Raw genomic sequence first — 15,495 nt, forward strand, 5'->3', positions numbered from 1 at the left:
CTACCTTTGTTTTCCTTGTTGACATTTGTGTTGGGAAGGTTTGTCAGCCAACTTAAAGGACCAGAACTTGAAGATGAAGGCGGTTTACTACTAGGGGGTAAAGCATCTTGTGTGGAAGGCTTACTTTGCTCAGGTAAGGTTCCATTTGTGGTTTCAGTGCTGGAACTCTGCAATTACATACACAGTGGTAAGTAAGGGCTGAAAGCAGAAATAATGCACGTAACAAATGGAGGACTGCATACCTGTTTCACCTCTTCTTTCACAGTTGGTTTAGGTAAAGGCTTTTGGTTCCTATTGGAACACGGGCAGTTTGACTTGATTCCCCACTTTCCTCTGACAGAGTGAACCACATCACCCACATCATACAGTGCTGAAAGACAAAAAAAACAATGCTCACCAATTACAGGGATTATGGACTACCATGACTTAAGTCACTACAGTGCAAAGTCTGCATTTCTGTTCAGGAAGCGGCTTTAACCTCTTGGCGCCAGCCGAACACAAATGTGCGGCCTCCAGGCATCTCGGCCTAGACGCTGAGCGGCCGCACATTTGCGGTCTATTGAAAAAAAAAACCCCAAAAAAACCATGTACTCAGAGTGCGTGCCCTGCGCGTTCCCAACACACACATTCGGTACTCACGGAAAGGTCCCAATCTCCTCTTTCGATCTGGACCTTTCCTGATCATGTGACCGCCGTGACAGCGAATCACGATGGTCACATGACCTTAAAACCCAGCTCCATCTCCCGGCTTCTGGAACCCTTAAAAGGGCTGGGAGGCGCCAGCACCAAGGGGTAGCAAGAAATCAATCATTTCCCAAATCCCTCTATGCAGGCAGTGGTCAACAGGGATAGTCAGAGAATGTCAGGATTTCAAGAAGATATCATCTAGGAACAAACACATAAAAAAAAGTCTGAGAATCACAGGATTCAATTGCTGGTATCTCTGATAATACTAGTTTCCTGGCTCTCTCTAGCTTCAAATCTTTGGAGCAACTGACCTGAAACAAGCAAAGAGATCAGAAAAGTCAGAGTGAAATCATAACTCCAGATTTGCAGACTTGTTCCAGGTCAGTGCCTCAAAATGCAGAAGACATCTTATGATAGAGAGGCAACTGGTTATTTTTATAAACTGTCAACAGTGGCAACCTCTATATTGTGTTTTCATGAAAGTGAACCTGTGAGCATAGAAAGGAGCAGCAAGTCAGATACCAGTCTAAAGTGGTTCTAAAGGCCTAAGGTTTTTTCCTTTTAGCTTTCATGCATTCTATGCATGAAGGTAAAAAGACTCTTCTCTATGCAGCACCCTCCCTAATACTCACCTAAGCCCCCTCAATCCAGCGTTGTACAGCAGAGTCTCTGCAATCCCGGGACTCCCTCTTCTCAATGGCTGAGACAGAAGCGGGAGCCATAGGCTCCCACTACTATCAATCACAGCCAGTGAGCCAATGAGAAGGGAGGGGGTGGGCCAAGATACAGCTGTGTGTGAATGGACACATGGGGCAGCGGGTGCCCCCATAGCAAGCCGCTTGCTGTGGAGGCACCAGACAGGAGGCAGGAGCAAGCAGAGCCTGCAGTGGACCCAATAAGAGGAGGATCCAGGATGCTGTGTACAAAACCACTGCACACAGCAAGTATAGACACATCTGTTATTTTTTTCTTAAAAAAATAATAATAAGCCTCTAGATTCACTTTAAGGTGCAAGAACAAGGTCGGGATTTCTAATCATGCTTTTACTCCCTAATGATACCAATAACCAGGTTACTTTAACAAGTAGCAGTCAATGTAAACTCCCCCCCCCATCCTGCATACCTTCCCCTGCCCAGTCCCTCACTTTGTAGTAAAAAAAAAAAACAAAAAACAAAAAAAAAAACAGGGAGGACAACCCAAGAGGTCGCATCTTTAAAAACAAGTCTGTAATATCAGACTTCAGTATAAGTTCATCTCACTCCAAAGGTTTACTTGACACAAGATGAAGCCTCAGCATTTTTTTTTTTTTTTTTTTTAATTTGTTGGATAAAGATTTTCTTGTCTATGGTTGTAGTGATGCTATCCAGTCGCACAGCAGACATTCACAAGGCAAATTTAATTTGTGAAAATAAATTAATTGCTCTATTTCAGGTACTTGTATAGCGCCATCAGTTTTACATATATAGTGGTAGAGAGGGGGGAAAAACAAACAAAACTGCAGCTTTGACTAAAGTTTGATAATACGCTTGCTATAGGTGTAGGCCATTTTACACACCTGAAGCCTGGCCGAGTAACTCTCAAGAGATGGCATTATCCCATGCTGCCCTGTTGCCAAGACACTCTCACTGCTCTTCCCCATCACAGGGGTGATCTCCCAAACTCTGACACTCCACACGTGTGTCCCACTATATTCTCCATCACAGCATCGCTGAGCCCAGAGCTATGATGGGAGAGGGAAAGTGCATGCGAGGGGGTGGAATTGACTGTGAGTGTCATATTTAACATCCTGGCAACAAAGCAGGAAATGTTTATGCCACCTCTGGGAGTTTCAGCCATGTGATAGGAAATATGTAAATGTCCTAAACCTATAGCAAGGGCAATACAGGTGTACCTCAGTTTACAAATTTAATGTGTTCTGCGGGATGTTTCGTATTTCGAAATATTCGTAAACCAAAACGCGGTTTCCCATAGGAATGCATTGAAAACCAATTAATCCGGTCCTGAGGTCAGAAAAAAAAAAAAAAAAAAAGTTTTAAAAAAAGTCTTTTATTCGTTCAAAACTCTTTATAAAGTGCACTTTAAAAAAGGCACGGGGCCGGCGTTATAAGCGCCTCGTATTGCAAAAATAATTAGTAAACCAAGGCATTTTCCATGGATTTTCATTTGTAAACCGAAAATTACGTTAACCGAGGTACAACTGTACTTAACTTTGGTCAAAGCTGCCCAGTTTAGACACCCCTTACCTGTATAGGCAGTTTTTTTAGTGAAGGTGAACGAACCCTATATCCAAAACACTGTAAACAGATATTTTGAAACTAATCTTCAGCTGTTGCCAGTTAGAGGCCATAGACGAGTCGATAACCAAATGACAATTCTTGGTTGTACCTTTTCTGCATTAGTGTGCCAGCTGTGACACGCGATTTTCATGTAGCAATCTAAAGTGCCTGATCCAACATGCTGGATTTGGTTTAGAAAAACAAAACAAAAAATGATGAGACAGTCAACAAAAATGTTCAGTTTTCGACTTGTCTATGGCCTGCCTTAACATCTGTGTTCTTTGGATTTGGAGAGGAGGAGCCGTACGCAGTGACGTCACGACCACGTGGAGGTCCGGTGGCCATCTTAGCATCATACATGGTCAGTGCTTTATCTTGGTTGTCAACTGTCTTGCATTCAATAAATATGGTTTGGAAATACTGCACTATGGGCTTCCCTCTTTTTTGGCTCCTTGTGAGTGGATACCTGTACAGAGCCAATTCCAGAGTAAGGCCTAAGGTGATGCAAACTGCCCAGGGGAAGGGGATACATATCGGTTTGTGACCAGACCGATCCTGTCCTGAAGGAGATCTCCGGCAGACAACTTGAGATATACATATATGAGCATAACGGTTGCGCATCTGGTGAGTGCGTATTCCTAACCTATTCACAGCACATCACCTGGATGACGTAAAGAGCACCTACCTGAGATCCTTTCAGATGGATCATCACTTTTAAGCACCTTTATGAACTGAACTGTTTTTAGGACTGTGTATGTGAATTGACACCCAGCACTATTTAGTGCTCACCATTATCACTTTTTAGGTTTGCGCATTTGCACTTTTGTCACTTTTTCTCCACGTATGTGATTTAGTGCAATTCATGTATGCATATACATTTGAACTTTGATATTTGTTGCTTCAGCGCCGCACCTTTCTGTCTTTGATTGTGTTCTTTGGATCGATGGAAAGAATATGGCTTTTAATTCACTACTCTTGCTTCAATCCTTTTACAGTAGCAAACCTCCCTTTTCAGGATAGCACACCTTGTGCCCTTGTCTGCCCAGTGGTTATGGCACACATTGGCCCTGCTTCCTCAGAGAAATCTATTGATGTTAGCACCCAGTGATTTGTGGCTTCTGGACTATCAGCACTCAGCCTATCCCCTTTAATTCGGCAGCACTTTGGTGGTGTCCCGTTTTACCATGCCAGGTGCCAAAACACTACAAATGCCAGTCTTGGTCTTAAAAAGAGGTGGCATCCCACAGTCCACTGCACCATAAGCACATTAAATGGGCTAGGGAACCAACAATTAACTATTAAAACACATCTGCATATATTTTCAAAAGCACACAATAGTACATGCTATTACCGAACCAAACTTGTGAAAATACAGCAGTTAACTTAGTCTGCTTACATGCAGAGAAACTCATGTAAACTTCCCAACCTGATTGTAATTTGTATCCATGTACAGCACTGCTGAAAAGAGCCTCAAACCAGATACCAATGTTATAGCAGAATAAAGGTCAGTCTACTTCAATATATACAGGAGAAGAAAAAAAAAGGCAACCATTTATTTTCTTTTTAAACATCCTGCCATGTTTAGCATTTCATCTGTTTGTTAAAAAAAATTATATATTACCTTTTCCTGGAACAATTTGTGTTGGCATTAGATTTTCCGGTTCATGCAACTGACCCTTTGCACATTTTAACCAAGAGAAACTTTCGATACTGTCATTTCCTGCATAAAAGAACAATGGTGAACCATCAGTCACTCTTGTATATTCACGAGTTATTCCACTCAAAACTGATATTTTAGGTATCGTTCTAGGTGAAGTCTACTGGCCATCTCTCTTGTCACGCCAGTGGGTGGATCTTTCCACCACTGCTCTGGACTATATTAATGCTCATGAACTTTGGGGTCCCCAGTTCTGAGGCATACTTCGTAACAGAAAAGTCTAAAATATCCCAACATACAAAGAAGGATCCCTTTGCTGGTGAGCCAGCCCATGATCTCTCTCCTTCTCCCTCCCGTTACAGGTATTTCATCTTTGAGATTTGAGTATTTAGCAGCACGGTCATCGTTCCTTATGTCACCAGGTCCTAGCAAACTGATAATTTGACAATAGTGTGGATACATACCTTCACTCATACTCTTCTTTTTCATTCTGTAACAGTCCATGCACACTCCAAATCCACATTTAGGACAGACCCAATGCAGATTAAAGATGGTTGTGTCGCAAACATCGCACATTTCTCGTACACCACGTACAGCACGTTTCCAGGCTACCTGTTCTGTAATATCAAAAAAAAAAAAAAAAAAAAAAAAAAAAAAGGAAATATAAACACATGTCTCCAATATACCAAGAAATTATTGTTCGGGGAAAAAGCCAAAAAGAGCTTACTTTTGGGGTCTACAGATGACATCACTTCTTTTTCAGACATGACCAGTTTGCAGAAATGGTCCCCGATATTTGCCAAGATATATTTGGCTGTGTCCAGGTCCAAGCCAACAACGCTGCTGACTAATGGAAGCCACAAGTTTATGGCTTCAGCGTCATACTTATTAGGAGTCAGGAAGCCTCCTTCCTTCAGCATCCCGTGCTTATTGAAGTGTAACCTACAGGAGAGAGTTGGGAAACTATCAAAACTAACTCCAGTGCCAACTTTTCCAGTATATTACCAGTTTGTCTTCATGTAAATAGGTCTTTCAATCTTTATATAAATAGTATATTTGGTCTAATGAAAAGTAATGCTATGGCAATGTCTCACCTTCTAACATATCCCTACGCAATTACCTGTTGCCCTGCCAGGTTCCAGCTGTGCATTTGACTTTAGCTGAGGGGGCAAAGAAGAGTTTTCTGGCTGGCACTGAAATAGCTATTTACTAAAATCCCAAGGTGCAAAATCTGGTTCAGGTCTGCACAGAAATCAATCAGTTCCCAGGTTTTATTGTCAAAGATTAACTGAACAGGTTGAAGTTAGAAGGTGACTGGGTACTATGCACAGCTCAACCAGATTCTGAGTACCCTTGTTTAGCCAATCTTCCCCCGTCCCTCCATTGTGCTGCTGTCCATTGAACAGACATGTGCACAGCTGACAAGGAAGCCAACCCCCTACAGCTCCTCCCCTCATTTTTAGAAACAGCGGAAAAGTCTAACGCACGGCCGTTCCTATAATAGGTCACTTCCTTTCCTCCAAAAGCCCACGACTACCACCCAGAGAGAAAGGAAGCAATCAAATGACAAATAAATTTACATGCCATTTTTTTTTTTTTGCAAACCAAGCTGCCCAGCAATCTGAGCAAAATTATAGATGGATGGGGACACACCATATTAACAATGGCAGGGGTGTTTTTATCCATGTATGGAATGCACTTGGACACAAACTGCAGCCCAAGCTTTGTTCTGGTATTAGCAGAAAGGGTTATACATTTTCTATGCAGTATTTATAATTTAAATTATACAAACTTCACTATTACTTCTCCCATTTCCAACACACACATGCATTGTTCTGGCCTGCTCACATTTTCATATACTGCTGGAACAAGTTATATAACCCAGAAATCGGTTCACATTCTCTTAGCATTATTCGGTGCTAGCTTTATCCTGGGAATGTCATTTCAAACAAAACCTACTTTAGGAGGCCAAAATTATGAGAGGGGTACTGCACTGCAAACTTAATCCCAGATTACATTTCTTCAGAGCTATGAATGTGAATAACTAGATTCATTTATAAATATATATATATATATATATATATATATATATATATATATATATATATTTTAAATGCAGAATTCACATTTTTGTGTGCAACGGGTTCCAGAGAACAATGGGGGGAGAGAAAAAAAACAAAAAAAAAAAAACAAGGCCAAAAGGGATCTTACCGTCTGAAGTGAAAGAAGCGGCAGAAAACAGCAGAATCTCTCTGTTCCTTGCTCCTCCCAAATCGGTCCAGGCGGCACTCCCTGCACTTATGAAGATGAGGTGCGATGTCATTACAAGAACCATCCTGTACGAAGCAGTCCCCACTTGACATGAGCCTTTTCAGCTTCTGTGGGTCCATTAGTATGGATCTTGGATAGGTCACTGAAAACGTAGCATAAAACATTCCTTAAAGTGACAAAACACACACCACGAAAGACAAAATAGATACAACCAGAAAGTATAAAAGTTTTTCTTGATCATAACTGCCAACTAATTCAGTGGAGCAAGAATGACTAACGTACCAGGCCCTTAAAAAGGAAGATTCGCTACCTTTCTGAAATACTGCCTGCAAGCTAATCCGGAGTAAACAGTTTTCCTGCAGAATCCCCTCCCCTCTAGGAATACAGTCAGGCAATGACACTACTCAAGGTACGTTTACAATTTTAAGAACCTACTAACTTACCCCCATCATTTTTACTGGGGCTCTTCGAAAGTGAAGCTTCAACTTTTTTTGGCATCACAGGAATATTAGTTTGTGGCTTGCTTTTGATGTCAATTGCAACAGTTGATACAGCTGACAAAGCAGGGGTAGGCTTCGATTCTGTTGATGGAGTAGTGCCAAACAGACGATGATTGCCATCTGTCTTCCATGACAAGTTCTTGCAAGCATCGGAACTTCCCAACCTTGGAGAATCAGTCACCGAAAGGGTGTTCTTCTCTGGAAATCGTTCAACTGAAAACTCAAAACCTTTTGGGAAAACTGTGGATGGTTTTGTAAATGCAGCAAAGAGGTTTTCAGATTTCAGTCCGTTTTCCCCGTTTGCGTTGCTGGCCCAGGAAGAGAAACCTCCGCCCGAGGAGAACAGCCCAGCTGACTTGTCCAATCCAAATCCAAGACCCGTACTGCCTTGAGATGCTGCAACACTTAGGAACAAATTCTTCTCATCTCCGTTCAGTACGGAAGTTTCACCTGGTAAATTCTGGGTACACTTCCTACAAAAAACAAAAAAAACAAAATCAGAACAAAAACAACTTAGCACGTGGAGACAATGTTACTACCAATAACCGAAACCAATGACCCTGTCCCCAAAGAGTTCATTTCCTAGCAAGCCTTCTCTGTCCTTGCACATCATAGGCCTCTCCTTCTCTGGGCATGCCAAATACTGGCCCAGCTCTTCCACCCACTCTACATAACCTTTTACGTTGCCACTGAGGGAGGAGCAAATGGGAAAATTATAGAGTGTCAAGAGTGACAGATTTGAGTCTGGAGACATATCTAAGATGGCGTAATGCAGAGGCAGTCTTTGGTCTTTTGGATGGCCACACAAGAGGCCTTTTACAGTTTACATAACCTGTCCAAAATATTTAAATGCACCTACCTACCATGTAACCTTCTGGAAAGATTGCCAACTATTCTACTTTAGAATTAAGTCTTTATAACAAAATTGTAAATGTTTAACTTACTCTGTAGGCAAACTAACTTAACTACTTCTATGATGTAATGCAAGATCACAAACATCTATACACAGTCATGACAGGTTTTTACCCTGGAGGTGTGGCAGCACCAAAGTTTGGTGGAGAATTGGCTTGTGGCGGAGTAGCACGGGATGTCTGCGCTTGGCTTGAAGGAGTTGTAGCTGTACAGCCTAGTAGTGCTTCTCCAAATCCTACGGGAACAGACTGCTTGGAGACGGTTTTCTAGATTAAAAAAATAAAATTGAAAATGATAGCCAAGTGCATAACATTTTGTCAGTATCCCAAAACACACTGAAAATTGTCTACTTCTTCCTGCCTCACTTATGTTCCCCACTGTACAGTAAGTAAAAGACAAGCAAACTGCACATTTATAAGTTAACAAAAATTAAGTTTTTTAAAATATATGACTATATCAGGGCTCTACAAATCCAAGGCACCAGGTCGCCGTCAGGAGACAACAGCCCATTTACAAGTAGGGGTTCCGGCATCCCAAGGGGCCCCGAACCACAGGCTCCAACCAGGGCTATGTGTTACAGGTGCTATCAGAGCAGACCGGCTGCCAGGATGCAGGAGGGTGAATTCCAGGTGTGGAAGTGGTTGGGGGGCCTGCTGTCAGGCAGGCTTCAGTCAGGAATGGCAGTGTACGTCAGGCTGGGTGATGCCAGTGGAGGAGGCCCCCTGCTCTTTTTTGCAGCGGTCGCCAGAGATTCTGGTAGAGATAAAGCACAGGCTCAGCAACCCCTCCTGGCACCAGATCCTCTTCACAGACACCATCTGGAGGAGCTGCTGCTGGACAAGTGACAGCTGGGAGGACTGGCGCTTCCCAGCCCACCACCCCCATCTGGCCCCTAACTTTTTTTGAGCTGGCTCCTAGATTTAAAGCAAATTTCTTAAGCACTAGGCTAAAGGTTTCCTTTAAACCCCTTAAAAGCAGCACTATTTTATGACACACACACTCCAGAATTTTACTTTACAATTAGGAATTCATTGCAATTAAGTCAACCTACTCCTTGGTCAGATGATTTGATGAAGCTCAGAAGAGGATTTCCTGAAGACTTTGGGTTATCCACCACTACCAAGGTCTTCCCATCATCTCTGGAATATGTGATGAAGCTTGGCTTCTGGGCAGCCTCAACAGGTGCCTAAAGTAAAAAGTGCACATATTGGAGTTACGCAAATTCACGGGGTTACAGAAACATGTAGTGAACATCAAAAACGCCACTTACTGGTTCAACACAGGTCTGCTTTGCATCAGGCTTTACTGGAGGTCCTTCTGAAGTTGGCCTTTTCTGAGGTCTTTTGAGTTTCACTAAAACAATTTGCAAAGATTAGCAAGTCAAGAGGCAAATGCGCATAAATAAACTCATAATTAGTAATCTAAAACAAAAACATGCCATTGCGAACAAACTGTTAGACCAAAGCATACCTTTATCCACATAGTTGTGCATAATCTCCACATGAATTAATGCTGGGTCAATAATAGTTAAACTGGGAACCTAGAATTAAAATAAAAATCATATTACAAAATAAGAGAAAAAAAAAAAAAAAAAACACCAAGTAGTTAGTAGCACAAAACTAAAGATCTAATCTTGAGATCCTCAAGCCTAAGGGCTGATTATCCTGAATTATTAAATGTCTTTATCGAAGCTTTCGTCTCCAGTTCTACCCGGTGACATGTCAGACCAAATGTTCTGCCAATGCTAGTGTGCAACGGTGTATATATTAGAACCTCAAATCCAGCCATATTTCAATACAAGCAAGGCTAAGCCTACAGTTTATTTAACTATTGTCTTCCTACTGGTGTCATTCTCCTCGCCTGTGTGCTCATCAGTACAGGGAATGAGAGGAAGCTCTCCCAAATTGAGACACAGACCTAATGGGAATAGGAGGAATAAGTGTTAGCAGGTCATATTTAATAAATTTCTACGAGGTTAAGGACAGGTTCACCTTCTGGAGCATATTACAAGCATATTTAGGGTGTGACATGCTCCAGACCTGAACCCCCCCCCCCTCCCCCAGGTTCAATGCTCTACAGGCGTCTGTGAATAAATAAAATGCACTTTCCTGCACAAATTTGCTTTTTTTTTTTTTCTTTTTTCAAAAAAAAGGGAACCTTTGCCTTTGATTATTGTTCTCTTAGATTGTAAGCTCTAAGGAGCAGAGCCCTCCTATCCCTCTTGTATTGAACTGTATTGTTGCTGTATTGTATCCCGTTACATTGTAAAGCGCTGAGCAAACTGTTGGCGCTATATAAATCCTGTATAACAATAATTGTGCTTTTAATTTAGACCAATGTCATACCTGAAAATAGACCTTTGATTACAGCTCGTAACTCACATGACCAGTAGGGCACCAACCAGCATTATCATGTCACATTATGGTTCGGAGCTTAAAAAGGGACACCATCCCTAATTCAATTCACACCCCAGATACTAACCTTTATAGTGATCCCCCCACTGCAACTGGCATTAAAATACCTGTTATAGGCTTGTGTCAGAGCCTCCATCAGGTGAAAGTGACTGGCTGCTAGACCCAAGAACTGTCGGAGAAGGTTTCGAATTTCTTTTGCAATATGAAGTGTATGTCGGTGCTGATTTTTAAATGCAATTGCACATAACACTTCTAAGCAGGGCTTTTACTGGTAAAAATTAATTGGTAATAGCAATTATTGGTTGTTCTTTGAACATGTCCATTTGCAAATTATATATAAATACAGGTGTGCTTCGGTTTACGAACACTTTGGTTAACGTAATTTTCGGTTTACGAATGAAAATCCATTGAAAATAATGCCTCAGTTTACAAATTTTTTTTGCAATATGAAGTGTATGTCAGTGCCGATTTTTAAATGCAATTGCCGGCTTTTTTGTTTTCTTCACGAAAGCTCACAGAATTAGCTGTCACTTTCCCCGAGCTTAAGAATACTTTGTTTCTTTTATCCCTGGGAAACAAACTAAAAGGAAACATTGTTTCTTTTAAGAAACCAAAAGGAAGCATTATTTCTTTTAACTCGGGGACAAACTAAAAAGGATAAACTTTCTTTTAGCTGGGGGGAAGTGACAGCTGATTCTCTGAGTGAAGAAAAAAAAAAAAGCCGGTAATTAGATTTAACAACCAGCACTGACCTACAGTGGCAGCAATTTTTATTTCTACTTCTTTCTGACCTGCGGAACGGATTAATTGGTTTTCAATGCATTCCTATGGAAAACTGCGTTTCAGTTTACGAATTTTTTGCAATGCGAAACGTCCCAGAGAACACATGAAATTCGTAAACCGAGGTACACCTGTAAATCTTTTTTTAAATAGATTAAAAAATTGATCATGAAGCAGATTTCTCCTATGTGTACTGTATAGTATAAAATACTACAGTTCCCCGCTATATCTAGTGCATAGAAGAATGAACCAAGACCAAGGATATGGCCCAGTAAAGTAACTAGGGATCTGGTTAGTACCCCCAATTACAGAGCACCTCATATTTTGAGGAGGGTGTGAGGTGCAGTGTGAGGAAACCACAAAGAGCAAATTCATAGTAAGTGAAGAAGACTACGCATGCAGGAAAAAAATAGTGGCTGCTAAACCAGGAAGACCGTCCTAATTTATGGATATTTACCTGTTCACATTTAATCTGCAGAGTGCGAGAATTGCTGTTGGCATTCACCACTGTGGCAGTGAACCACTGGATTCCTTCACTCATGCTGTAAACCTTTATAGACGTCCCAACTAAATTCTTGGCACCTACAGCAGAAAAACTTGTTTAGATGCTGAAAACTCAAACAAAACTACACAACTACTAATAGACTAATAATACTGGTAGCTCACTATTAAGTCTTTTACAAAACACAAGATAAAGTGTGACCTCACCTTGTAATATGCGGCTCTCATCCACATTTTTTCTTATCAGCTCCTGAAAAGCCTTGTTAAAAGTCCGGTTTCCTTGCATAAACTGCTTCAAGCTCTCCCGATCCTAGAATAATAAGCAATGTTTGTAAAAACCAACACACTGTTCTATGCAGGGTAAATGGATCCTAGGGTGTCTACATACAAAATGTGTACACTATTTTTCCTTGGTTGTGTTAATGAAAGAAAATTAATGGGTTCACTAGAATTTGCCTTCACATGGTTTATTTTTGTTTTTTTTGAAAAATATTCTAACTCTATTCAAGAGACATAAAAAGGACATTAGATGGAAAAAAAATGAATTTGTAATGATTAGGCACCACTATCCATGGCATACCCCGTTATCCTGTAAAACAATTTCCTGCTTTATGATTTGCCTTTTTTTTTTCCTTTCCTTTTCTTTTTTTTTTTAAACACGTGGGGGTAACAGGCCTGTGGATAGCTGAGACTTATAATGAAGTCTGGCTACCAGGAGAGATGTTGACCTAACAGAGGCTTTTCTCACCCAAAGCTCTAAAAGCTCCAGGGTCAAGAACAGAAAACACGAAGACAAATGGCTCAAATCGCACTGCAAATGGAACTACACCCGCAGGAAAGTCTCATGTGATTTGGACAGGAATTGCACTGCTACTTCAGCTGAAGTAGCACAATTCCAGTTCAAATCACGTAACTCTTTACAGTGCGATTTGAGCCCATTCATTTTGTATGGGCTCAAATCACACTGCAAAAGGTATCAGTTTCAGGTATTGGAGCATTTGAGGAGTACTTGCTTAGTATGGCCACCGATACCTGTACAACTCTAACCTTACTGTAGGTCTGAAGGCAAAATTGGACTACACGGGTTCACCTAGCTGCTCCCTCAACTATAACAAAGCAACAAAGTCAACAATTACCCGCACAGGCTTCACAACTTCTGTATGCATGTAGACTTTGTTCTTGTCCCCAAGAAACTGTATGCATGTCATGGGTTCCATAGACACTTTGGCCACCAACGCCTTATATTGCTGTTTTATGAAAAAGAAAAATGAAATTCAGATAGTGTGCAAACACACAAGAAAATGTGAAATATGAAACTGACACTTTTTCAAACACTTTTCATTTGTGTCATAGGCCACAGGTGATGAATTTGAAAGGCAATTTCAAAGTTCTAGAAAGTATACTAAATGAGCAGTTGTGTTTAATGAAAAGTCAGTGGCATTTAAGGATCCCCCATATCTCAGCTTCATTGCTTGAGATGATACTCACCATTGCTGGACACAGCACAGATACCGAGGGGTTACTTGGACACTGGCGATCAGCCACTGCCAGGCTGTGCTCAACCAAGAACAACTGGACTTGGGCACCATATATATCAATCCATATTCTGTTCTCCCATGGCTCATCTTCAAACTCCACACAAACCTATAGGGGAAAAAAAAATGAATATACTAAAAAGGATTAAGAAATAATACAGCAGACACAAAGCAATGCGTGCCACTAACCTATATTTAGTAGCAGACACGTGCAGAACTTCCGGTTGTATGACGCACAATAAACACAGACCACACACACACACGGCTAATGTATGTTAAAGCCTGCTGACTACTTCCATCTAGATTGCATTCAATGCAAGTCAGCAAGACCAAAACAGAAAATGTTCAGTCAATACAGCAGTTAGCAGCGCCTCAATTCTGAACAGACAATGTTCTCCCCAGACCAACACTCAAAGAAGGATCAAAAATCTAAATATTCTAGTAATAAAGTCAAAGTTTCGAATGACAAATATGTGAAATAGCGTCACTCCCTACAAGTAAAAGCTACAGGCTGTCAGTCTTACAAGGCTCATGTAGAAAAGCATTATATTTCTGGGTTTGGAATCTCTCTCTCCTTTCTGCAGATTCCCATTTACTTTAATCCTGTAATGTAGATGACCATTCTGGAGCTGCGCTTGGCATTCAAAAGCCTGTATTTACGCAGCGCTGCACTCGCATGCAAAATGCAGGGTTCATAGACATAGCCTGTCTACAGGAGCCTTAGTGGGAGGAAAAAAAAAAAAACCAAACCGCTCAGCACACCACGCCTAGCAACAGCTGCTCCTTGCCATGCCAAACTATTTTCAACATTCATAAATTTCAGTTTGAACGGCATAAACGTCCGTATGTGCTTGGAGAAGAAAAAAAAAAAAAAAAATATGAATAGCTGCATTTGTAATTCCCTTTTAAAAGGAAGGAAAGTCAGAATAGATTCAAAACCTTTAATAAAAAAAAAAGGTTGTTGTAGCTTTCATGCAGCCAACACCTCAAAGCAGAACTAAATCTACAAATGCATAAACTGCAAGCAGACGTCACTTTACTGCAGAAGAGATATGCTATAGAGGTGATTTACTAAAACTGGAGCGCGCAAAATCTGCATTGTAACCGATTAGCTTCCAGGTTTTGTCGTCCGAGCTTAAAAATGAAGCTGATTGGCTACAGTGCACAGCTGCACCAGATTCTAAGGCTGACAATACACTATATAATTTTCTGGCCAATTTCCTTTAGATTTACCTTTCACTATGTAGTGCATGGGCCTGCCTAATTGGATACAACTGAAAGTATTGTTTAGGTTTGACCTCCTATTATATGTTTTTTTTTGGTAAATCTAAAGCAAAATTCTCAAGAACATTGTACAATGTACAGTCAGCCTAAGTGTAGCAGTTTTAGTAAATCTCCCCCTATGTGTCTTCTGATATAATAGACACTTGCCTGCCTGCTTGCGGTTTTCCAATGAATGTACGCCAAGCTGTGCACCTCTGAATGCATTCCTGGCTGTACTGGAATGACTGGTTCCCAGGTGCATGCATGGGATCACATCACTCCCCAGCCAATCAAGAGCCTGAAAACCCAAGCCAAGTTAGCCCAAGCAGAAGATGACAATGGCCACCAAAGGATGCAACTGTCCCATTGCTTTGAGGTAGGAGGTGAGTCATTTGGATTTTTATTCAGCACTTTCCCACATTTGAAGTGGTCCAACAGCTTACCAAGAGCCCTCTGACACCCTTCTAAGGGGGACCACCAATACAGGGTTTTCAAGAAAATGAAGCAAATAAGGTTCAGTAAATATACAGGATTTACATAGCGCCAACCAGGGGTGGACTGACAACTCATGGGGCCCCCGGGCAATAGGGGAACATGGGGCCCCTGTGTCCTTGCCCAAACTCAAAAAAGCCTATAAAAAAAAAAAAAAAAAAAAAAAAAAAAAAGTACCAGGGGCATCTCATGGGGGCCCCCTACTGA

The 15,495-nt window shown here is 41.2% G+C and overlaps 1 protein-coding gene across 1 annotated transcript in view; it reads right to left on the bottom strand.

Annotated features, from left to right (window-relative positions):
* The window catches only part of KDM3A (lysine demethylase 3A), a 48,784-nt gene that overhangs the window by 15,412 nt on the left and 17,877 nt on the right, over positions 1–15,495 (bottom strand). Inside the window, exons 3-17 of the mRNA XM_089692302.1 lie at positions 13,487–13,642; positions 13,135–13,245; positions 12,206–12,308; positions 11,955–12,079; positions 9,774–9,843; positions 9,574–9,656; positions 9,355–9,489; positions 8,418–8,569; positions 7,335–7,864; positions 6,832–7,033; positions 5,348–5,562; positions 5,085–5,237; positions 4,585–4,683; positions 243–370; positions 5–167 (exon numbers count right to left, since the gene is read on the bottom strand). Coding sequence (XP_089548428.1) covers positions 5–167; positions 243–370; positions 4,585–4,683; positions 5,085–5,237; positions 5,348–5,562; positions 6,832–7,033; positions 7,335–7,864; positions 8,418–8,569; positions 9,355–9,489; positions 9,574–9,656; positions 9,774–9,843; positions 11,955–12,079; positions 12,206–12,308; positions 13,135–13,245; positions 13,487–13,642 — 2,425 coding nt within the window. The remainder of the gene's footprint in view (positions 1–4; positions 168–242; positions 371–4,584; positions 4,684–5,084; positions 5,238–5,347; positions 5,563–6,831; positions 7,034–7,334; positions 7,865–8,417; positions 8,570–9,354; positions 9,490–9,573; positions 9,657–9,773; positions 9,844–11,954; positions 12,080–12,205; positions 12,309–13,134; positions 13,246–13,486; positions 13,643–15,495) is intronic.

This window comes from Staurois parvus, unplaced genomic scaffold (genome assembly GCF_062004578.1).
Source record: "Staurois parvus isolate SC_StPar_1 unplaced genomic scaffold, SC_StPar_1.0 ptg000581l, whole genome shotgun sequence".
NCBI lineage: Eukaryota > Metazoa > Chordata > Amphibia > Anura > Ranidae > Staurois > Staurois parvus.